General features: G+C 30.8%; 1 protein-coding gene across 2 annotated transcripts in view; it reads left to right on the top strand.

Moving 5' to 3' along the window:
• Positions 1 to 25,009, top strand: part of LOC145317251 (helicase ARIP4) — a 38,719-nt gene that overhangs the window by 8,062 nt on the left and 5,648 nt on the right. For both annotated transcript variants that reach the window (XM_080158245.1, XM_080158244.1), the window contains 16 exons: positions 10,009 to 10,485; positions 10,831 to 10,997; positions 11,195 to 11,242; positions 11,925 to 11,974; positions 12,442 to 12,508; positions 12,852 to 12,899; positions 13,762 to 13,833; positions 13,961 to 14,085; positions 14,370 to 14,500; positions 19,744 to 19,835; positions 20,164 to 20,206; positions 20,380 to 20,523; positions 21,403 to 21,466; positions 23,320 to 23,442; positions 23,938 to 24,025; positions 24,316 to 24,462. In XM_080158245.1, the coding sequence (XP_080014371.1) occupies positions 10,014 to 10,485; positions 10,831 to 10,997; positions 11,195 to 11,242; positions 11,925 to 11,974; positions 12,442 to 12,508; positions 12,852 to 12,899; positions 13,762 to 13,833; positions 13,961 to 14,085; positions 14,370 to 14,500; positions 19,744 to 19,835; positions 20,164 to 20,206; positions 20,380 to 20,523; positions 21,403 to 21,466; positions 23,320 to 23,442; positions 23,938 to 24,025; positions 24,316 to 24,462 (1,881 nt within the window). In that variant the 5' untranslated portion in view covers positions 10,009 to 10,013. The remainder of the gene's footprint in view (positions 1 to 10,008; positions 10,486 to 10,830; positions 10,998 to 11,194; positions 11,243 to 11,924; positions 11,975 to 12,441; positions 12,509 to 12,851; positions 12,900 to 13,761; positions 13,834 to 13,960; positions 14,086 to 14,369; positions 14,501 to 19,743; positions 19,836 to 20,163; positions 20,207 to 20,379; positions 20,524 to 21,402; positions 21,467 to 23,319; positions 23,443 to 23,937; positions 24,026 to 24,315; positions 24,463 to 25,009) is intronic.

Raw genomic sequence — 25,009 nt, forward strand, 5'->3', positions numbered from 1 at the left:
AAAGTTATTGACCTGAGTCGTAATAGAGTGGTGGTGCATGGAGTTGCAAGCATTTGCATATCAAAACAGGGATGTATAATGTATATAGCCAGAAAACAGGGGTGCATATTAAGAACTGTCAAGCAGTCAATTAAGGGGGGTAAATTGGGGGTTTCAGAGGCAATCTACTGGTTTTTTTTAATTTGGGGGTAAAAAATGTGTCAGGAGGGGGTAACACTCCTTTGCCCCCTCCCTTGGACGTCTAAGGTGTATATTTTCAGATCAAAATATAAATCTTGGTAAAAATATGTTTTTTCTATAACGAAATACTTACAATTTTTCTAAAATACATGATATTTTAAATCTTAATCATCTGTACCTTGATTACATAGGTAATTCCCCTTCTTTAAGTCAATATAAGGGGGGGGGCGAAAGTGACACTTTTTGAAACCAAAACTAAGAGTCAACAAAGGAACTCAACTAAAAAAAGGGTTACAGGTCTGAGATTTTGCATGGCAGTTGCTTTATAGGGGTACAATATGGAACTGTGAAGAAACGGCGGCGCAACCGCCGAAAACCGCCGTTTCCCGCCGTAATTTTTGTTGCCTTTTCTCGGCGGTTTTCGGCGGTTGCGCCGCCGTTTCTTCACAGTTCCATATTGTACCCCTATAAAGCAACTGCCATGCAAAATGTCAGACCTGTAACTCTTTTTTTAGTTGAGTTCCTTTGACTTTTAGTTTTGGTTTCAAAAAGTGTCACTTTCGCCCCCCCCCTTTAAATTAAGTTATTTTCTATATTTTATAAGATGTTTTGATTAAAGATAGCTTTTTAACTATCTCATATAGCAGTCGAGTTAATTGCATGTCCCCTATTATTTTTCTAAAACGTTGCAGCATTTTTTTTGCCCGTAAATACCTACTTTTTTGTAATGTTTATATAACAAGAAATGGACCAATAATTGTCCTTTTCTAAATTATTCTCATCGTGTATTGTATTTCAAAGAAACCTACCTACCTAACAATGGCATTTTTTTTATAAACCATTGACATATTTTCTGTCTTTCCTTTTTGATAAAAAGTATTTTTCTTATAGAATCCTTAAAACAGAAAAATAAAAGTTAATACAGAAACAAAAAATGAATGAATTGAAATAGTATAGACGCGGAAAAATATAAATATTTAAAGTAGTTAAGCGTTTTATTTAATAAGATATTTAAATACTCCAGGAATGTATATTTGTGATAGTTATTTTGTTCTTTATCTGTTTTTGTTGTTATCTTTGCTTTAGGGCTTCTATATTCTAGGGACTGAACCAATGGGAGTGGTTTAAGGCGACCACCCCCCCCCCCCAAAAAAAACAAAAAAAAAAACAATGCAGACAGATAGGTCTAGGTAGACACGCTATGTTAGTATTTTGAATTTTAAAAACTATTTTTTTATTCTTTTAAGAAATATTAACCCCTGCTTTTATATGACAAATATTATAAAACTTAATTAGAACAAAGATGACAACATTCATTAAAGCAAAGGTATAAATCTAATAGCTCGTGACGAACATGAAGTTATAGAGTTTCACATCTTAAAAAAAAAATGCTTTTTTTAAAAGTATTTTGAATAAAAAAATCTTTGAAAATTTGTCTCAAATTTGCTTAAATACAGGATACATAATAAGATCTTGCCTACATTTAAAGACTTGATTATATTGTTAGACGTCAGAATAAAATTGTGTCAAATATAGCTTTCAACTATTACATAGTTTAAAATGAATAGGACTATTCTACTTCATTACTGACTGTTATACGGAACGATCCTAAAAGCAAAAAGCTTTCTTCAATAAAAAGATTTAAATATTACTCTAAGTAAATACTGCGGGGGAGGATTTATTACAAAATCTGTTACTTAAGCTTTGTGTAAGATTACTTTTGTAACGGAAAATAGAGTAAACGAGAGAATAATATTGGGAGCCTCCGTATATTTTATATATTAGAGAACGTAGCCATTATATAATATTATTTCCTATTAAAAATGCTCTCAAAGAACAAATTACGAAACGTGGTTTTTACTTAAATATAAAATTTTAAGAAGAACAGGAATGAAATAGTTCTAAGTAAGCTTATTTTGTTTATAGTTGTAAATTATTGATATAAATCATCACAATTTTATTATTGACTATTTCAAGACCATTTCTTTAAATTGCAAATATTAATATTTTGATGATTATTTTTAAACAGAAAGGTTTCTAAATTCAAATTAAAAGCTTATTTGCTTTATACTGAATTCTCATTTTTTTTGTCAAACTATTTTAATGGTATTACTCTTATTCGTTAGCTAAAAACATTTTTTTCTTCAACTAAATTTTGATTGGTTGGTTTAAACTAGCAGTGTTAAAAGTTTTGATAAAAAAAATTGTAATCTATATAAGGGGAATTTTATCATAATCATTGGGGATGTACATAAAGGGAGGAGTAGGTTGCGTTAAAAATCCGTAAAGGTTGTGAGTTTTAAGTTAAAAACAGTAGTAGAACGATAAATATTTATGTTAACTTTAAAGAAAATTTTTTTTGTCTATAGTTCTTTTCAATATGAAATACACATATTTTGTGAATATTATCGTTCTACTACTGTTTTTAAGCCTTAAAACTCGCATCTTTACGGATTTTTAGCGCAACCTACTCCTCCCTTCATTGTTAATTGCCCTATCCCTCCAGATCAATATTCAAAGAATCCTTTTTAATTAAAGCAGTGATAAAAAAAATACTTTAAATTGAGTAAAAAAGAAACAAGTTATAACACAAAATCGGGATAAAAATTATTTTAGATAAAAGTTTGATTTTTCTATAATGAATAAAAGATTACCTACCTTTAATTTCTAATTTATTTGATAGTTGCTACTGCCAAATTTCCCAGTCAATCATGTTTATTTTTATATCAACTTGTTTATTTATCTGTAAGTTACAAAATATCAAAATAAGAATAAAAACGTGTTTGTAAGCATAAAATCTCAGTGATCTAAAGGGATAATACAATGGCCGATAAATTGATGTGCATCCCCAATGACAATACACAAAATTACTCCTTCTGTAAATTAAAACTAGTGGTTGAAACGTTCGAACACTCAACTTCATGAAACAACCAACCAAAATTCACTTAAGTCTCCAAAATCAACTAATAAAAATACCTTATTCTAGAATTTATTTTCATACTGACTTTCTGATTATACCAATAGAGTTGCCACAACTCTTGAATAATTGACATACTAAGACCAATATAGGTAATAGTGATGCAAAAATAAAATGTACTATTTTCTAAACCTCCACGCGTTGCTATAAATCAATGTAATATCTTTGTATCACGAATACTTTAAGATCTGGTTAGTATTTAAAATGTTTCCCATATTGATTTAAATAAATAAAGACAAAAGTTTATTTTTCTTTAATGATTTAAATGTTTTACATAAACAAATGTCTTTGCCATTCGCCCATTTCAACTATTCTATTTGTTTTGTCTAAAGCTAAAGAACTTCTGAACTGATTGAGTTATCCTTTTTATTGTGCTGGGTTGGTTTTAAGTCTTTTTAAGGATATTTTTGGGATATTTTTCTGTCCTCTTAATCCCCTTTAATTACAGATCCCTTTTGTAAAAGGCATGCCGCCGTTGGTTAGTTTAATGGCAATACTAATTTGTAAAGGCTGAACTCCTTGCCTGTCCTGTTGATAGCCTTCTTTTTGTTTTGTTTAATGCTTGTCCTGTATATTGTCCTGTTTCTATAATACTTTTCTAAAATAATGTGAATGTTTAATATGTAATAGTCACGTGTCTTGGTTCCTAAAATATGAAATTGTATAAATTTGTCATGTGTTCATTTTTTTTTCATTACCTCACTCACTCCGCTGCACAAACTAAAATTCATGCTTCTCAAAGAAATGGGTATTTTCGGAGCGCACCTACCTTAAAAAATACTTGTTTGTCTGTAAAATGTTCAAAGTTGCTAGACAATAGGTTTTAACCTGAAGCAAAAGTTCTCGGCAAGGATTTAACAAAAGAGTTCTGCTGTTGTTTCAGGACATTTTAAGTGACCTGTTGAGGTTTTGAGCTATTTTCATGGGAGGAAATATAGGCGGAGAATTCATCTTCACATATAGTACCTAAAATAATATTTGGGGGGCAAATGTAGAAGTCGTCAATTTTACGATGTGTTGCCCCCCAACGACAGCTGAAAAACACGTATAGATTTCGTGATTTTCTTCTGAATTAATTTCGTTATTGGTATGAGCTGATATAGTACATATTAAAAATAATCAATACTGATAAAAAATAACATATTTTCATGTAACTTATGTAAGATAGCATATTTTCCTACGTTTAAGTAATGATTAAGCTAGTTCCGCATTTGTGGACTCTTTTATAATTTTCTGTATTTTAACATAAAAATCCAAAAATATTATAGTTTGTTTCATGTTATTTGTATTTAAATGAAATAAATTATTAAGAATCAGTTATTTCTGTTAAACGTGACTTAAAACTCACATCGCTGAGTCAGCCTACAATATCCTTTATAATGTTTACTATTATGTATTCAATACTTAACAGAACTTTTTACAACCATGTGCCTTAAATTTCAATGCCTTGTTGAACAAAACTATTAAAGCAAAGTATAAAATACCCCCACAAAAAAATTTATGAAAATTATGTAAAAGTAATTTTGTATACCTAATGTTTTCCTTTTTGGTGATGTAAAGAGGATCGATATTTCCAGGCTGTTGTTGTAAAAGCATTTTCATACAAAACTGCAGAACTTTTATAAGGATATTTTTGTATACATTGTCAGTCAGCCAACAAATAATTCTTGTAAAATAAATTCAAATCTACAATTAACTTAAGAAACATTTCTAACTTTTTAAAAGCGAAGCTTTTCTATAATTAGGGTCGGTCCGTCCGTCCGTAACGGATAGCTCTTTTCATTAATTTAGGCATGTTAGAATTGTCCTATCGATTTCAAATTTTGCATGGTGATTCCTTTAGTAGTTAGGTACGATTTAGAAAGCATAGCAACTCTATAATCATTACCAAAATGTCTGTACGTCCAATTTAAACATGTTGTTTTTTTTTTACTTTTTTAACAACAAATTTTTATGTGATCTAATAATCCGATTGATCTGATTTTTGGTATACTGATTCCTGGGACAACAAAGTATAATGTTATAAGCGAAGCAACTCTATAATCAAGTCCTAAAAATGTAAGTATGTCTAAAACATTATCCTGTATCAAGCAGTTTTTCAACAAATTCACTTACAATTTTGATTCGACTCTTTCGATACTTTTATATTCTGATTATTCAGTTCAGACACTATACAAGTGTTAATGTCCGTTTGTCCTACCGTTTCAGTGCTTCGCTTTTATGGATGTTGTCATCCTTGTTTCTATTGTAATTAGACGTATTATTCTAGAAAAATCGGAAAAATTTCACATTCATTGTTGTATTATAAATTTTTCTATCACTCATATTTACATCCATAAAATTTTTTTATTGTTATTGCTGCGTTACTTATGGAAATGTTTGTCCTTGTTTAGAAGCTAAATAATTTATTTTAGTCTGCCAAGCAAGTAAAGATGTGAATAAAATGCTTAAAATACATTTAAATTTTAGTTGGACTGTAGGAACTCCGTTGTAAAGCAGGAGGCATGTATTAGAAGGCAGTGAAGAAGTGGGAACACTAGGGGTTCATGCAAAAAAGGCGGGAGAAAGTGGCAAGTAATGCGGAGAGGCATTTTTACAGTCACGTGTAGCAACAACCTGTCGTCACGTTTTCATAGATTTTCTAAGGATGTGCCTTCCTACATCAAAAATTGACAAAATGCAATGAGCCATTAATATATATGTTTCTTGGAAAATTTAAATTAAACTTTTGATTATTTACATTTGAATTATATGAAGATTCTTTTACTTACATCATGTTATTAGAACTTTTAGGATAATTTGAAAGTATAATCATTTATCATTATCACGTGCAGTATTTTTGTATCTTTTAAATTATTATGATAGTACGTGGTTCAAGTAAATTTGTACAGAAATACTTATAAAGAATGAAAGTTTTAGAAATGGATAAACTAGATAAAAAGTCGTAAGATATGTCATATCTTTTCATCACTAGATACTTCGTCCCTAGCCTCTCTGGAGGGCGGAATATTCCAGAAAAATAATTAAACCCATGATGCAGACATTTTAAAGCATCCCTGAAATGTACAACCCACACAGAAAAGCAATTTCCGAGATCTTTAGCTTCAGACAAAAACCCTTGCTACTTAATATTATAAGTTAGAAAATGGATAATGATACAAGAAAAGGTTGAGTCTGAGTGCAAATTATAACTATTCGCCAAAAAATACAATGTTACAGATTTACAGCATGACTAATTTACTAACTGGAAAACAGTTTTAGCATATTAAAATTTCTATAATATATCATATTAATCCATTTTAATCAAAAATGTTACATTGTGCGTAGTCAAAATAGAAATACTTGCATGTTTAAAAAGTTGAGGAAAAAAAACTATTGTAGATTTGAAGATTTATTTTAAATTAAATAAGTAAATTATCTTTCATTTGTTTAAGACTAAAAAATTTATACACCTAAGTGTATGATTTTTTTTTACATTTTTTGCATGATAAGATGTCATCCTTGTTTAATGTTTATGATATCCTTATAATAAAGTAACAGGATGTTTGTGTGTCTGTGTGTTTGTATGTTTGTACCGAAGGATCTCGCTAACCGCTGAACCGATCGGGTTCTCCTTAACAGGGTAGCTTCTCATAGGTCCCGGGAAGGTTTATAACTATTTTCTTGGCGGGTGGGACACCCCCAACCCATAAAAAATGAAAAATCCCCCCCCCTAAAAAATTTTTTTTTACTTTTTCTTTTAAAAATTTAAAATAAGAAATTGAATTATTAAATTCGACTCTCTCCTCCTCAAGTGCCATTAGAGGCCTCTAGGGGCGTAGCCGCTAGTCCTTATACTAAAGTAACAGGATGTCTGTGTGTTTGTGTGTTTGTAGTTGTACCGAAGGATCTCGCTTACCGCTGAACCGATCGGGTTCTCCTTAACAGGGTAGCTTCTCATAAGTCCCGGGAAGGTTTATAACTATTTTGGGGGAGGGTACCACCACCCTATCAGGAGAAATCGCCCCTAGAAAAAAATTACCCCTCTCGAAAAAGAGACTCCAACGAAACATAAACCAATTATTGCTGTAATTAGATATTTTAAATAAAAAAAAACATTCAAAGTGCCACTAGAGGCCTCTAGGGGCGTAGCCGCTAGTAAGCTATATTGAATTAAGGGGGGGGGGGGTTTAATGCAACCATCTCGTAATCAGTGAGCAAATGGCACTTACAATTCGAATTTCGATCTGAAATTTTGCATGAGTAATCCTTGGTAGGTCTATTTTCCCTAAATCGAACAAAAAGTTGAAAAAGTAACGGCTAACGGCTCAGCCGTTTAGCTGTTTTTTGGCTATTTTTAGGGCAAATCTGCCATAAATTATGTAGGAATCAACTTTTTGAAACATATTTTTGCTTTAAATCATGTGAAATGATACTAACAAAAACATTTTTAGATTTCTAGTACTAGCAACTAGCTGCTAGAACCGTTTGAAAACGTTTTGGAGCAGCATAGAGTATTATGTGGAGATAGATTTCGTGATGATTTCCCTTGAAAATAGTTTTAAAAATGGCTAAACTGCTGAGCCGCCAGCCGTTAGCCGTTACTTTTCCAACTTTTTGTTCAATTTAGGGAAAATAGACCTACCAAGGATTACTCATACAAAATTCCAGATCAAAATTCGAATTGTAAGTGCCATTTGCTCACTGATTACGAGATGGTTGCATTAAAAAAAAACCTTAATCTTATGTCATACGGTACATATGAATTAAATTAAATATGTTTGATAAAACTTGATAATTACGGTTTCAATAGTAAAATTACTTAAAATCGAAATAACTAACTTATGATAATTAACAAACTTTTAAAGAAAAACAGCTTTATAATTACAGCTTTGTATTCGAAATTCTGTTTTTTAAATTTTTCTTTTGGAAGTTTTGTTTATCTGAGCTTTTTAAAGAGGGGGGGGGGGCAAATGGACTCGAAATCATAAGGCTCACTAAATTTTATAAAATGTTTTTTTTATTCTTTTACATAGAAAGTTTTTTTTTTTTTGGGGGGGGGGTTTGAGCAACTATGAATCTTGATTGGGTTGTAGAAAATAACAATGGATAGTTATGCATAAAGATTTGAACTACATGATATGTATTTAGTCACACTTGTTTTATTGAAAGAAATATTTTGTAAGAACAGTTTTTAATCGCGTGATGTTAAAGTTAGATTAACGTGATCTAAGAAAGATAATGTATAACAATAACATTAAATAAGGCTGCATACGGGCATAACGCGTTAAGATAAGAAAAAGTAATTTGATAAAATTATTATAATTCGTTTTATCCTAAGTTAAATGTTACATGATGCTAATATAGATCTCATTATATTTTGTTTTCGTGTCCGGTTTCGAACCTCTAATTTCCAAACACAAAATTTTCTCCAGAAAATGTTCAATTAAGATTTACATAGCCTTTACATCTATATAACATATAGAACACTATTTGAAGATTAAACAATATCATTCATTGAGAGACGGTTCATTAGACTGTAAATTACCCTAGTACCCAAAGTTTTATAACCACTTCATCATCTTATTTATTGCCTCGGAAACTTTGGTACTTTTGGATTGGTTGGTTCCGAACTATCAGTGTTCACACTTTTCCACCATTAAATTTATTCATTTATCGGTCTTTGTCTTAACCCCTTAAATCCCTGAAAATCTGCACTAATATGAATACGATGACATAAACTGTTAAATAACTTATTTGTAATATTTGCTAACAAGTACCTAGCCCACTCAACAAAAATATTAATACTTGTTACAAAATATGTTTTATAAGATTAATATTTCTATCTATAAACAATAATTCATATTTAAACAAAAGTGATTTCTCTAAAATAAGCGGGGAGAAATATGAGATACAAATATATATGTTTAATTGAAAAAGAACAGTAAATTATTATTCAGTACTGTTGTGTAAAACTTAATGAATAACTAGCGCAAACAAACAGACAATTTGAGTGAATAATAGAATAGCTACGGATGAAACCCACATACATTATTTAGCGTTTACACAGTTATAAAATATTTTAATCTTTCATAAGTGCATTTACGTAAAATAATCTCGGTGTGGCCACAGATTCAGATCAATATTCTGATAAATAATTGACAAAAAAAATAACAAATATTCTTATTCAATTTCACCCTTTCTGTTTTAAAATCCAATGTTGTTCGTTGAAGAAGAAACTTATTAAATCTAAGCTAATGATTTATTTTGACATAACTCTTCCCTTTCCGTGAATAAAATCAGCTGAAACCACGCAGGGATAGGAAGGGCAAGCTATTTAAAGAAATTATTTTTGAAACATATAATATAGTTTTCCTTGATTAATATTATTTAGGGGGGGGGGGGGTTATATTTTTTTGTAGATTCTGTATCCTACATCCTTGTAACTAAGAGAAAGTTTTAAAAAGACAAAGAGTGAAGTTACTTAAAATTTCAATATAGCAAGATTTTTCTAGATTTAAACTTTGCATATTGTTATTCCACATTAATCCACAACTCATTAATCGGGGTCAAGTCTAAATATTACTAATATAGGTGTATTTATAATTAATAAGGAAAAAACGTCAGTAATATTGTTTTGTTATTATATTTTGCCATATAAAAGATAGTACATCAAGTTACTATATTAATATTCACTAGGTCCTTATGAATAAAATAAAAAAAATCAACATTTTATATGTTTATGTCAGATATCTTTATTGTGGGTCTTCTATTGTAGGACACTGGTTGATAAATTAATTTTTGTCCAATGAAATTTTGTCCTATCATGTATGCATTTACGAAACTTTTTTAAAAGAATATATTTTTTTCAGGTGCCATGGACCTTCGCCTGAAGCCTGACAATGGTGCGAGGCTAAGCCACCACCAGAAACGTCTTCTAGCCGCAACTGACGACGGCGGCGAGGAGCGATACGACTCTTGCGGTGCCATGGACTTATCCTCGTCGTGTTCCGGCAGCGCGCTGGAGGATGACCCGCCTGTGCAGCCGGCGGTCAACAGTCGCAAGCGCAAAGCTAGCGTTGACCTCAGCGATGATGAAATTGAGAACGGTGTTGCACCGCGCAAGAAAACAGACAGTGCTTTTTCAAGTGTCAATGGTAAACAAAACGGCGCAGCCGTTAACGGCTCAGCAGCCGCTAATCAGCCAAAGGTGCGCAACACGCGTAAGAACATCAAAGATGTGTTGTCGGTTGCGCAGTTAAATCCGCAGACCAAAGAGGCACACGCGGCTGAAAAGCTGCGTCTAAGTCGGCTCCAACAGATGGAATCTAGCCAACAGAAGCACAAAGGTAAAAAGCAAATTTTGTAGTGAAGCTACTCTTTAACCTAGTTTGTCTGTACGTCTATGATCATAACGAGTAGATAATTCAAAGATTAATCCATTCAGTAGAAGGAGAGTCAATTGATAACGTTAAAGTAAACGGTAAATGCCGGTGTAACGATTTAGGAACAAAAATTGGATGAAGTTGCCTAAGAATGATCTTATAATGTTTTTTTTTCTCGTATTCATTCGAATCCGATTAATATCCGGTGGATAAGAACCGGTTCTTATAATTGTACATTTTATATCCGCGGAAAGCTGTTTATAATACGATGCGAAAAATAACTATTCTTAATCTCTCTTACCATTATAGAAAGCATGTCTGACGAGGAGGTGTACGCTGCCCTTGTCACTGACGTAGAGGAGGAAAAGGAGGAGGAGGATCCCAACAACAGTGGCATGCATGTCAATGATGCTCTCAATGTCCCCAACAAGGATGGGAAAGTTCTCATCAATATCAGACATCCAGATACGGACCAAGTAATCTTTTTATACCGATTTAATTTTAGGGTTTTCAAGTTGTAGGGGATACCCTTTTATGCCTTTTCTAAAAAAAAAGTTTTTCTAAATAAATTGTTGTTTTTTGTTTATGTAATTGTACAATGTACATTATTTGAGAATGTATAGAATATTTGTGTTGGCTGTGAAACCATAATAATTATAATGTTATTATTTAGGATATTTTTCTTGCCCCACAATTAGGAGAAATGGTTAAACCACATCAGGTATTATATTTATTATTATTATTGGTTGTTTTTGTACCTTTAATCTGAAAAGGGGCTGATAGTTACAATTGAATTGAAATAACGAAGCTTTAGATAGTTACAATGTTAAATATATTGAAAGTTTGAAACTATCCTATTATATAAAGTAGTAAGCATTATTTGTCTGTCCCGAAGGATCTCGCTAACCGCTTAACCGATGTTGTTCTCCATTACAGTGAAGCTTCTTATAGGTCTTGGGAAGGTTTTAAACTTTTTTTGGAGAGGGTGTCTTTACCCCCCCCCCCCAAAAAAAAAAATATTTTTAACTCTTTTGAAACTAAAATTTAAAATGGGATGAAGTCGACTTTTCCCTCTCCTATCAGTGCCCCTAGAGGCTTCTAGGGGCGTAGCCGCTAGTTAATAAATATTGCAGTTGCAGTTTCCCTACCTATTCCATTTTTGGGTATTTTGGTTTAAAAATGCTTCTCTATTAAAAAAAAATATTTATGTCCCCTAAGAATCATTTTCGCATACTTAAAAAAAGGGGGGGGGGGGGTAATGCAACCATCTCGTAATCAATGTATAAATGGAATTTAGAATTCGAATTTCGATCTGAAATTTTGCATGAGTAATCCTTGGTAGGTCTATTTTACCTAAATCGAACAAAAAAGTGAAATACTTAAATAAAATTCCTTTTTTTCAGATTGGAGGTCTTAGATTTCTGTATGATAACATTATTGAAAGCACATCAAGGTGAATAATGTTTTTTTGAAACAATATTAAGCTTATTATTCTCTTTAAGTAATTTTCAAAAATAGAATATATAAGCATATTTTATAACCTTTTATAAAATATGAAAAATCAATATTACAATACAACTTCGTGAATTTTTATTTTTGTTATGTTTTAATAAATATTCTTGTCTATATTAAGTACTAGCAGCTATGTCCCTAGAGGGGTGGACACAAACCCCCCAATTTAAATTTTAGTTTCAAAAAGAAGAAAAAAAGTGAAGCGGTGATTTTTTTCAAGGTGTATTTGGGAGGATGATGGTACCCTCCCCCAAAACCTTCCCAACACCATGAGAAGCTACACTCTAAAGGAGATACATATCGGTTCAGGGGTTAGCAAGATATTTCGTTACAGACAAAAAAGCTTACCATACTTGTTAATAAGTTCAGTCACATATAATTCCTCATAAAAATATTGTTTTTAATTAGGTACAAAGAGAGTCCCGGGTATGGCTGTATTCTGGCACATAACATGGGATTGGGCAAAACTTTACAGGTATAAAATTAGTATTTTTATTGTAGCAAAGCTTTTCTATAAGTCCCATTTTAAACGACAGTGATACATAGCACTAAAAGTCTTTTTTTGTAATTTTTAAAGATCAAATTGATTTGTATCACATTAATCTTTGGTTTGTTGGATTTGATTTGTATAAGACTTTGAATTATTTGGTAGCTTGAATTGCTTCATGATTTTTTAAAATTAAAAGCTATTAAGTATATCATATTATTTAGATTAACACCTATGCTGTTATATTCCATATCGTCCTTTTGTTTTGAAAAATCTCTTTATTTTAAATTTACTGGGGAATAAAAAAAAATAATTTTGTTTTTGTTTTTAGATAATTTCTTTCATTGATGTTTTCTTGGAAAATACAGACACAAAAAAGGTATGTGCTACTAGAACTAAACATTAAACAGGGACAATGATATGATAACTGAACAAAAAACTCTTTCTATAAGATTTTCTACCAGTCAGTTTATTATAATTGACGGAAAAGTAAAAAGCTAAAATATCTACATTATGAAAGGCTCGATCTTTTTCATAAATAAAAAATACGCTTATTTTATTGATTATTTAGTTATAAAACTATAATGTAAATAATAAAAACAGATTTTATAATATTTTTCTACAGATAATCCAAACAACAAATCTATTATTTTCTATTTTGTAATTGATCATTAAATTATTTTTATACAAAACTTTTAAACAATGCTCTGATTTTTTATACAGTTTTGTAATTTTTTTTATCTTCTTGGTATCACAAAAAGACTAATTTACTGCGGGAAGAATATTGAGCAGATTAACTTGCATCCCTTTTATCTCCTATTATATCCAACTACTAAAACATACAGAATTTCCATATTTTAAGTATTGGAATTATGATTTTTGTCTAATTTTTTTAAAAATTACCTTTTTGGAATTATACCTTTTAATTCACAAGTTCCTTGGAGTTGTAGTAAAAAAAAGGAATAGTTATTTCTCGCATCGAATGGTAAACTACTTTCCGCTCATATAAAATACACAATTATAAGATTTAAGATTTAAGCCAGTTTTTTTGAGCCCCGAGATGTTGAAGGCACGGGCTAAAAAACTGGTATTAATATTATGATTGTACATTTTTATATTCGTAGAAAACTGGATATAATACGATGCTAGACATAGTTTTTTTTTGTAAGGATGAGAACCGGTTCTAATCCACCGGTTTCGAGTGAATACGAGAAAAAATCTTTCAAATATATTTTATTCAGGTATTGTGTATAGTACCAATTAACACAATCCAGAATTGGCTGGCAGAATTTAATTACTGGCTTCCAGCAGAGGTAATAACTATATTTTTTTTCTGTTTAAGAAAATTTGATAAATTCCAAATGATCCATAGATTTGAAAGAAATTATGTGAAAAACATTAACACATATCATGAAAATTTAATTTTAATTTTTGTTTTAGGGAGAATATTCAGCTTTAAGTGAGAAGGTGAAAAAGATGAAAGGAAGAAAGTTTCAAATCTACGTGCTGAACGACTCACTGAAGAATCTTGCTCAGCGAGGAGCGGTCATTAATGCGTGGGACAGGTAGAGATTTTTTTGTTAGTGTTTTTGCTGCCCCCATGTGGCCACCTTTTCAGTAATGGTGTTCTAGTTCTTATGTTAATAAGCGAAATTGTATATAAAATTAAGGTGGTATAAAAAAAAAATATTTTAAATTCACAATATTTTCCTCCATTTTTTAGATCTTATTTTTCAGAAGTAAGATATAAAACCCAATAGGTAGTATTGTAGAAGTTTATAATTGAGTTCCAAAAATAACATATTGGTGTTGCAACAAAATCTTTTTAATAACGTCTGTTTAATTATAGATCTGGAGGAGTTTTACTGATGGGCTATGAGCTGTACCGCCAACTTGCCAACCGCCGCCATCGCCGAAAGCGGCCAAAGGGGCCGGAATTTGATATGGAAGAGGACAGCCAGAGCAAAAATATTCTTGAAGGTGGATTTAATTAAAAGTTGGGTTACCCAACAACCCAACAACTCAAGTCTTTCATCTTATTTGTTGTTCATTACTAGTTTCTTTTTTAGGGGGGGGGGGGGGGGGGGTCAGGAAATAGTCTAAAACCACCCCAAGACAATTGCAAAACTTCAGCGAAAAGTGCAACTCTATATGACCATTAATATCCGAGATCTTAAGCTTCGGGTAGGGGAAAGAGGTTGTTATAAACTTAGATATTACATATTTATTTATCACATAATAGACATAAAGAAATTTTGTTGATTAGGATAAATGTAATCAAATTCTAAATAAATACATTGCATTTTGATATTTTCTTATTAATATTTTCTAATAAGATACACAAAAAATTTGTGAATCATAGGATATCTGTATTAAAGCAAGTTACACAAAAAAAACTTAAAGGCTACCACATTCGCAAATAATGTAGAAGCATGGTTACTTTATTGTTCAATGTTCATTGGCTTATCCCTGTATGCAAAGCATTTATTATGGTTAACAGTATTTTGCTCATATGTTTATTTATTTTTTAATCTGTTATATTTGTATATTATGAAATTGTTCATATTTTCAATTAAATTACTAGAATTAATATAACATTTTGATAATATAATTATCTAATATTTTGTAGGTATATTATACATGTTTCAGTTTTATAATTGTTTCTCTTACAAACGGAAATAAGTGGATAGCCTTTTTAATAGAAAAGATGTCCTAGGATATTTCTCCAGGGATAAGACAATATACCTTAAAATATGATAATAGTTATTTCTCGCATCGTATTATAAACAGCTTTCCTCGGATATAGATTAAAAGATATAAGATTAAAACCAGTTTTTAGCCTCGAGGTGCCAAAGGAACGGACTAAAAAAACTGGTTTTTATAATTGTACATTTTTGTATTCGTAGAAAACTGGATATAATACGATGCTAGACATAGTTTTTTTCGTATGGATGAGAACCGGTTCCTGTCCACCGGATTCGAATGAATACGAGAAACAAAATTACGCCTTATGAATATCATATGTTAAAAAGTTTGAACACTGTTATTTTATTGGGATCATTAATAATTAAATAAATCAAAGTAGATAACTAATACTTTTGGTCAGTTAAAATTTTTAGTCCAATGTCCACTCCCTCCCTGAATTTATCACAAACTATGATTCCTTGAAAGTCTTATTTGGAAGTGTTCTATGAAAATGCTCAAATCATAATATGAATTCAAAATCGTTACAAAATTTAGATTTGTCACAAATTATATGATATATAAACTAGTTGCTTCGCCCATAGACTCTTAGGAAGGTGAGGATCAGTAAAATGGCCTAAAACCAACCTAGGATGTTTTAAAGCTTCCCAGAAAAGTGCAACAAATTTTTGTCAGCATGTTTTAAAAATCCTTACTACTTTAATAAATAACTAGCGGCTTCGCCCCTAGCCTCTAGGGGCTTTGCCCCAAGAGGTGATAAAAAAAATTTAGGCGAAATTCGTTAAAGGACCAAGGAAATCTTAAGCAAAAAAAAAAAATGGGGGCACAATGCAGCAAATGTACGTTTTTTTGGACATTTTAACTATGTTTACTAAAAGCTTTATAAATCGATCAATTCTTGGGATAAATCAATGCAGAATACCAATTTAGAATCGCCAATGCAATGAGAAAACAGTAGATCCATTTTTTGATTAGCTAATTATGAATTTTATTATTTTTTCAACGTCAAAACATAGCCTAAAATAAATTATAGAATTTTGTTTAAGTTTACCCTTTTAATAAAGTAACAGGATCTGTGTGCTTCAGTGTGTACTGTAGGATCTCGCTAATCGCTGAACTGATATTATTATCCTTTACAATGTAGCTTCACACAGATCCTGGGAAGGTTTATAACTATGGGGGGGGGGGGGCAACACTCTCACAAGAGAAATCGCCCCTAGAAAATAAATACTCATCCCCCCCCAAAAAATTTCTTTTTAAATTTAAAAACTAAAATATAAAATGGGATAGGTCAAAATCATCACCCCCCCCCCCCCCCCCCTATCTCAAGTGCCACATAGTCGCTATATACTAGCTATAAATTAAAACAGAATTATTTAGTCTAACGGTTTGTACCACAACTATTCTTCAACTGGGAGTTGTCAGTAGGTCTATCTGTCCCTAAAAGATAAGCAGTAAAATAATTATACTTCGTTGTTTGATGACAGATTTTAAATCTTTAGGTAAATGCTAAATAACTTAGAATTATCTTAGAAATCTCTATATTAAAGTGTCAAACTTGTTGATTTATTATTAAACTTCCCAAGGAATGACTTTCTTTTATTGGTCTGGTACTTATAGACTTTATAATTCTTGCTAATTAATATGCAATACATTAAAAAGTTTTTTAAAAATCTAAAATTAAATGTTAACAACCCTTTATAAATAAGTTAAAAAATTGTTTGCCTGCCTGTATTAAGAGAGATCACTAAATGCTCATGCAGCTTCTTAATGTCAGGCTAAAGTTTAAAATATTATGTGTATACTGCTTCACCCTAGTCCTACCAAGATAAACCGTCCTTAAAAAAATAACTCTTTACCCAAGTTTTAAATTTAAAACAAAAACTAAGGAGAAGTCGTGACGTTCCCTCTTCTCTAGGTGACTAGAATGATAAAAAATTGAAAATTTCCTTATGTAGAAAGCAATAAAAATATTAAAGAATTGGACAAACAGACGAACAAATGAGTTACAGTGTAGATGCGCCATAAAGGTTAGAGTCAAGGTTTTATCATAAAAACATTCTACAATCTATACGTGACATACACAACTAAAGAGATCAATTTCACCCTTATGTCCATGATAGAACATCAAATTTAAAGAAGCAAGGAAATAGTATTTTTAACAGAGAATTTCCATGACTCTCTGAGCATTCTTGACGGACTAAGTGAGATATATAAATGATGCTTATATAATTGTTATGGGTAATGTTAAAACAAAGACCAATTTTCTATCCTAAATAGCACCTAAGAAAAGTATTTGACATTTGAAATTATAAGAGTATCTTCGTTAATAGGATTGTAAATAATTTTATTATAATGAAAACCAAACTTTTTTTTTCAAATCGTGGCGGGCATAATATTAATTACCCTTCTCTTTCAATAAAGGGGACAAAAATATTTCCTTTTGTATTTTTATTGCTCTTGTATAAAGAAATAGGGTTATTTATGTTGGTTTTCCTTTGCTAGGCTAAATATAACTGCTAAGATAAATTAACAAATGCTTTGATAAAGTCAAATACTACACACTTTCTCACTAAGTAGGGACTGTATAAAAATGTGAATATACGAAAAAAAGCCTCTTGGGTAAACATTGGACCCACTTTTTTATCATTATTATAACCTTGCTAAATTATAAATGTATGTGGGAAGGTTACCCAAGCGGCTTTTTTTGAGAAATAACCTAAAGAACATAAAATAAACGTAAAAATGAAACATATGAAAAAACAATTATTTTAGAAAAAATGCCTTTAATTCATAATAATGATATAAAAAATATATCTTTTTCAGGTTTTTTATTTAGTACTAACATTGCCATTACTGATTTTAACAATTAAAAGCGACTAGAAAATTAATTTATATGTTAAAACATTGCTCAATTGACATAAGGTCGAAATTTTTAAATTCCTTGAATTGGGATAATTTCTTGTTTAGGTAGCCAACTTCAACGAGCTGGTACTCAGTCAATTTTAAATATTTTCTAAAAATTTCAACTGCTAGTTTCATCATTATGCTCATATTATATATTAATTAAAAGATGAGGTTCAAATTCGATGGTTAAAAATTTTGAAATGTCCAGCTTTGCTGCACTGTGGGGGGGGGATTTTTTTGTTTTGGGGGGGTTGGGGGTGTCCCACCCCCCAAGAAAATAGCTTAAAACCACCACAGGACCAATAGGTATATACCCTGAAGAGTAGAATCCGATCGGTTCAGTGGTTACCGAGATCTTAAGGGACAGACAGACAGACGGACAGACGGACAGACAGACATCGTTCTACTTTGTATTATAGATAGTATGTTTGTCAAAAATGTGATAATCTATTTATTCTTGCTCTCTTTCTTTTGAAAAGTATGCTTGTGCAACTATCCTTACTAACTAGAACTAAGGGATATAAGGGGATGAGACAGTGCACGATAAATTACTGTGTAGCCCCAATAATGATAAAAATAATGAACAAAATTATTCATTCTGTTGATTAAAATTATCGGTTAAAAAGTTTGAACACTATGAGTTTAGAATCAACTCATCTAAATTTTCCAAAGTACCCAAAGGTTTTAGGCCAACAAATAAGATAACACGGTTATAAAAGTTAGGGCACCAGTTTAATTTAGTGTCCAATGTCTCTCCCTCCCTGACAAAAACTACAGTACAAACTCATGTACTCAATATATACATCAAAATACTCAAATTGGTGTCAGAACTAAACAATAAATATTGTTAAACAGCAAATAACTTGTTGTGTAAATTGAATTAATGTTAGCTTTTTAAGGCAATTTTTATTCTATAAAAAAAAGCCTTTGGATTATTTAAGCTTCCTTGTACTGTTTTATGGTATGTAGTTCTATTGGATGCGCCCTTAGCATCTCTGGGAAGGAGATTAGTAAAACAGCCTGAAACTATCCCAAAATTTAAATAGCCTAAACCCATCCCAGGACCTGTAATAAGCTATAAATGGAGAATTTAATCGGTTCAGTGTTTAGCGATAATTCGACAAACAAACTAACAAAAACATTACTACTTTTATAATAGTATTGACAGATAGATTAATGTACACCTATTTCATTGATCTTAGCTTATAACAGAGAGATATTTTCAAATTTTGTAAGGAGCAACTTTATGTAACATTACAAATATGAGAAATTAGAGAGAAACTAAGTTTTATTCTATATTTATCATAAAATCTCGAATATGGCTTATGCTATGAAAGTGAGTTTCATGAGGATTAAATGGTTATTTTACAAATGGTTGGTGCGAAGAAGTCATTAGTACTTACAATATAACTATTGAAATTAATTTGGACAATAACAAAGCATATAATCATTCAAAAAAATAACATTACTTATCAAATTTCCTCTTCTATCCAATGGTTCATATTTTACAACCAAGATAAATTTCTTATTATCGGGGGGAGGGGGGTAATTGTAATAAATCAACAACCCTTTCTTGTATCTAAAGCAAAGAGCTAAACCTGAATTATTTTCAGATGTTCAAAGTGCGCTGGTCAATCCTGGACCTGACCTTGTCATCTGTGATGAAGGACACAGAATCAAGAATTCACATGCTTCCATCTCTCAGGTTGGTACACCCAGATAATTCTGCACTGGTTAGCCTCAGAAAATTAAAAATTGGAATTATAGCTAGTGTATTGTCCCCCTCCCTCCTCCTTACCGTTGATGTATTATCATTTTTGTTCCCTCGATTTTTCTCTACTTAAAATGAAATTTGTTGCTAAAAAATATGTGGTTTTTAATTCTGCATTTTAATATACAAAGCATAATGTAATCAATTTAAATGATATTTGCTTTTACTTGAAAATTAGTTTGAATTTTAAAATGAATTGAGAAAAATAAGGGATGTTGTTGGTTTTTTATTTTATTCGTCATTATATGTGTTTTTTTTCTAGGCCTTAAAACAGATCAAGACGAAACGAAGAATAGTTTTAACAGGTATGGTTATTAATACCTATTAATTTAAATGAAATAAATTTGGTAGTTAAGATAGTGTTTCCTAAGAATCTTAGTTATAGTGAAAATTAAACCAGTATAAATGTTTAATGACAAATATTAATCGACTTCGAACTATGTATGTGTGAATTATTTGATATAAAATATGTGTTCAGGCTACCCTCTGCAGAACAACCTGATGGAGTACTGGTGCATGGTGGACTTTGTGAGGCCCAACTACCTGGGCAACAAGACTGAGTTCACCAACATGTTTGAGAGGCCGATACAGAATGGACAGTGCATTGACTCGACCCCCAAAGGTTAGTCATTCATTTATTGATTTTTATTTAGAAAGGAAGAATAACACAGTAAATTGTTATGCAGTAAGAAAAAATATGAATTACAGTTTCATACTAATTAACGTGAAAATAGACTTTATGGGGAAGAGAGGGGGGGGCAGCTTCTTAAAACCAACACATTCACGCCGTAGTTACTTCATAGTTCCAAATTTTTGCTATATTAAGACAACTGCGAAATGAAAGGTCATAATAAGTGTTTTTATCCTTGTTTTTTTAATTGGCCCTTCCACCCTACCATAATATAAAGGGGGGAGAAGGTTGCTCTAAAAATCCGTAAAGGTGTGAGTTTTAAGGCTTAAAAATAGTAATGGAACGATAATATTCACTAAATATGTGTATTTCTGATAAAAAAAAATTCATTTATCGTTCTACTACTGTTTTTAACTTAAAACTCACAACCTTTACGGATTTTTAGCGCAACCCACTCCTCCCTTTATTTTACAATTAAATATATAAGAAGCCTTTTAAAAAAAAAGTTCAGTATAAATAACACTGTTACAAAACATTATTTTTTATCAAATAAAATATCTAAAAAACAGAAATTTCTTTTTAGTGTATTGGAAGATATAATTTTAAATATAAAACTGTTACAAAATATAATTTTCTTTTTCTATATCTTTTATAGAGATGAATAGAATGTTGGGTCGAAATTTGAGAATTTAATGCAAAGATTATTTAATTTATTTTAGTTTTTGTTATTAAATAATTTTGATTCTATAATTTAAATCAGATTTTTAACAGAATTAGGTACATTGTTTTTTTGAGTATAGATATATTAAATTAATCACATAAAAAGAAAAAAAATACTTTTACCAAGTAGTTTTAATAATTTTTAATTAGATGTCCGTCTGATGAAGCATCGAGCACACGTACTTCATGAACAACTCAAAGGATTTGTCCAGAGGTAAGTTTCAAAGTTTAAGTGTAGCACCTACCTTAGAAAAACTTTTCTTTGTATCATAAATTAAATCACCCTCGCGATTATCATGATCATACACAATGTTTGAATGGTTCATTCTGCTGGTATATTAGACTTGGGTTATTAATGACATAAAAATCTATACATTATACAGATAGTTCTTCTGAATCGTTGCATAAAACTACTTTTTAATCTGTCAAAATTCTAAAGTAAATGGCCTGATTTAAAAGTTACTTTGTTTATTACCAAATCAACTTTATGTTGCATTTAATCTTATGTAATTTTTTTCTGGTATGATTTATGCTATTTCTAAACTTTTTATTACAAAGTAAAATACACGTGACATTTTATTATAATTATCATGATATAACTAAAGTTATTAATCATTAAGATAAGTTATATACAACTTTGCTGATACTAGATATCATAAGCAGAATCCAGCTACTCTAGAACCCATGGTAGGTTCGTACATCCGTAACTATGTCAGATTAGAGTAAGAAAAGCGACATTGTCCTCCTTTTGTATTGGCGAATATTAAACATTAAAAAATTAAATAAAATTAGATAAACTAGGTATCAAATGAAAATGTCATAGTACGTGATTTATTTATAGTCATTTAAATTTACCGTATTGCATCTTCTTAGAAATGGAGGTTGGCTATCTATTGTTGCGCTACATATGGACATAATTATTTTTATAATTTACATAATTGTTAACATAAAGTTCACGTTGTTATTTGCAGCTTAACTTGCACAAATTATGTAACTCATCCCTCTCTCTCTCTATCTCTCCATTTACTCTCTTTCTATCTTACTCTCGCCCTCTCTACATTTACTCTCTTTCTTTCTTTCTTTCTATCTTACTCTCGCCCTCTCTCTTTTTTGGAATTTATACAATCCTCTTTCATAACTAGAATCTACAAAACTTATTCATTCAAATTAAAAGTTTTTATTTTAATTTTTGTTTTTCTTAATTTAGTAGGATTAGTAGGAAAAGGATCTCATTATTATCTTACATATAATGTGTTTTAACACATATATAGAAAGCACAGATACAACAAAGCTTGGATATTTCGTCTGTTCATCTGTCTGATTCAAGTTCTTTAACAAAAACTGATGAATTTTAACCGTTTTATATGGGAAAGGCTTTTTCTGAATGGTATAGCTACCCAAAGTTTATAAACTTTTTCTGACATTTGTTAGTTTATATACTTTTGGATTAAGATTTAATTATGATTGGATTATATAAACTAATTTTGTTCAAAACTTTACACCAATATTTGAATGTACATTACCTAGGGGTAATACCATCCCCTAAAAGCCTTGGTTATGAGTATAAGTTATATCGTCAAACATTTGAAGTTATGATTCACTGTTTGTATATGCAACAAGTTAAACTTTTTTATTACTTTGTGAAAACTTTTTTTTTGCTTATCATTCATATAGTGTACAAATACATAACGCAAATAACGATTATTTTATTTTAGTTGCCGCATTTTGGCGGCGGCTTTGTTGCGACTGCTTATTTAATTGATATGGCTGCTACTTTTTGCCTGAGCTAAAGATTTTAGTTATTAAAACAGAAGAATGACAATTTTGTTATTTTCAATAGATTTATTAACCTAGATGGGCACAATAATCTCCCTTCAACTTAGAAAAGTATTTGTTAGCAGACGAAGATTTTTGTTTACATTTCGTCCCATATGATTTATTTCATTCGAGCCTAAATATGTACCTATAATATGGTAAAATTGTTCCTTTACTGTGTTCTTATTGGTCTAATTTTCTAATGATGTATCTAGTTCTACTATATTTATTATATTTCCCTTTTTTGTTTAGGCGAAGCCATGTAGTATTGAAGGAATCACTGCCGGATAAAACAGAACATGTTCTGTTTGTCAGATTAACTCAAATTCAGCGCACACTTTATAAGCGTTTCATGGAGGAGCTTATTTCTAATAGGTAACTTTTTTTACATTTTTGTACAGAAATCCGTTGATACTTCATCTAAACCTATAAAATTTTATTGTTGTATTGTCAAGAAGAAAAACAATGGTTTTTGATTGACGGCGTAAAACTTGAGAGGCAGAGATTCTTCCCCATATTAAAAATCACATCAAAACTATAATTATGAAACTATGAAATCTTTTCATCTTAGATTACTAAAAATCATAATTTATTGAAGCAAGATAGTTCTATAATCAAACCAGTACTAGGTGTTAACTAAAGTTTACATAATCATATTTCTATTTCATATATATATATATATATTTCTTAAATGCTTATTTATTAAATATTTAAACAAACATTTTAAAGAATATTTTTATCATAATTGAGTGATCTTCTAATTTAAAAAATGACTCAAAACTGCCCAGGCCCCAACATACTGCCAGCCGATGAACTCCCAACTACTTTGTTAAGCAGAAAAGATAATAATAATTTAAATATTTAATTTAGATGTGTTTCAAACCCACTGAAAGCTTTCGCTGTTTGTTGCAAGATATGGAACCATCCGGATGTTCTTTATAATTTCCTCAAGAAGAGGGTAAGTCATTTTTAATGATAAAGGGAGGGGACATTGAACTGTAATTTACATTGGTATCCAAAGTTTTATAACTACGTTATCTTAATTGTTGGTTCAATAAATTTAGGTAATTTTTATTAAACTTTGTTTGGTTAGTTTAGAAGTAATAGTGTCCAAACTTTTCAACTAATAATTTTAATCTATAGAAGGGTTACTTTTCGACCGAAATCCTGATGCACTAATCTGATCAACTTTAAGCTATCCAAGACTAGTCCTTTGTTCCCTTGTCTGATGACTATTGTAATGTTCAGGAAGAGATAGACTTCGACATAGACCCAGAGGAATACCTGGACAGCAAGACGCTGAAGGTAGATGGGAACGGGCAGCCCCTGCCAGGTTCTCTGGAGGAGGGTCTACAGGATGGAAAGAAGGAGGAGATTAACTATGACTGGGCACAGGTAACAATTATCAATTGTGTTGACTGCTTTTTATAAATCCAAAGTGGACCACTAACACTTTTTATGCTTTTTTTTATATAAGGTTAGGTTAAAAAGACTCCTGCAGGGATATTGAGTTTCTAAGGGCCTTTAGATAAATAATATTTTTATGATAGTGAATCTAGGGTCGGACTAGTAAATCTAAAGTTGTTTTCCTAGGTAGGCGAACCAGTTCCTTACTGTTTATGCTGACTACCCATTTTAAAAATAGATTAAAAAAGAAACTAAAAATACACGAAATTTAGTACTACTATCGAATAGTACGTCGTCGATGATGTTTGTTATATAATTTATTTTTCTGCACAAACGAAAACTTCCTTTTTTTCCCTTACTCTTTCGCTCCTTCTCATTTTTCTTCTCTTTCTCCTGTCTCCATGTTAAACTGTATAGAATTGCAGTTCTTCTAAAACTTATGTAATATCTATAGAGAAGTTAGAGGTTTAATATTACATAATGAGCGGACCAGCTACTAGTTTATCTGTCCGTTTTGGCTATATAAGAAGTAGCA

The sequence above is a fragment of the Acartia tonsa genome, chromosome 4 (genome assembly GCF_053477335.1).
Source record: "Acartia tonsa isolate MP-2025a chromosome 4, ASM5347733v1, whole genome shotgun sequence".
In the NCBI taxonomy this organism is placed as follows: Eukaryota; Metazoa; Arthropoda; class Copepoda; order Calanoida; family Acartiidae; genus Acartia; species Acartia tonsa.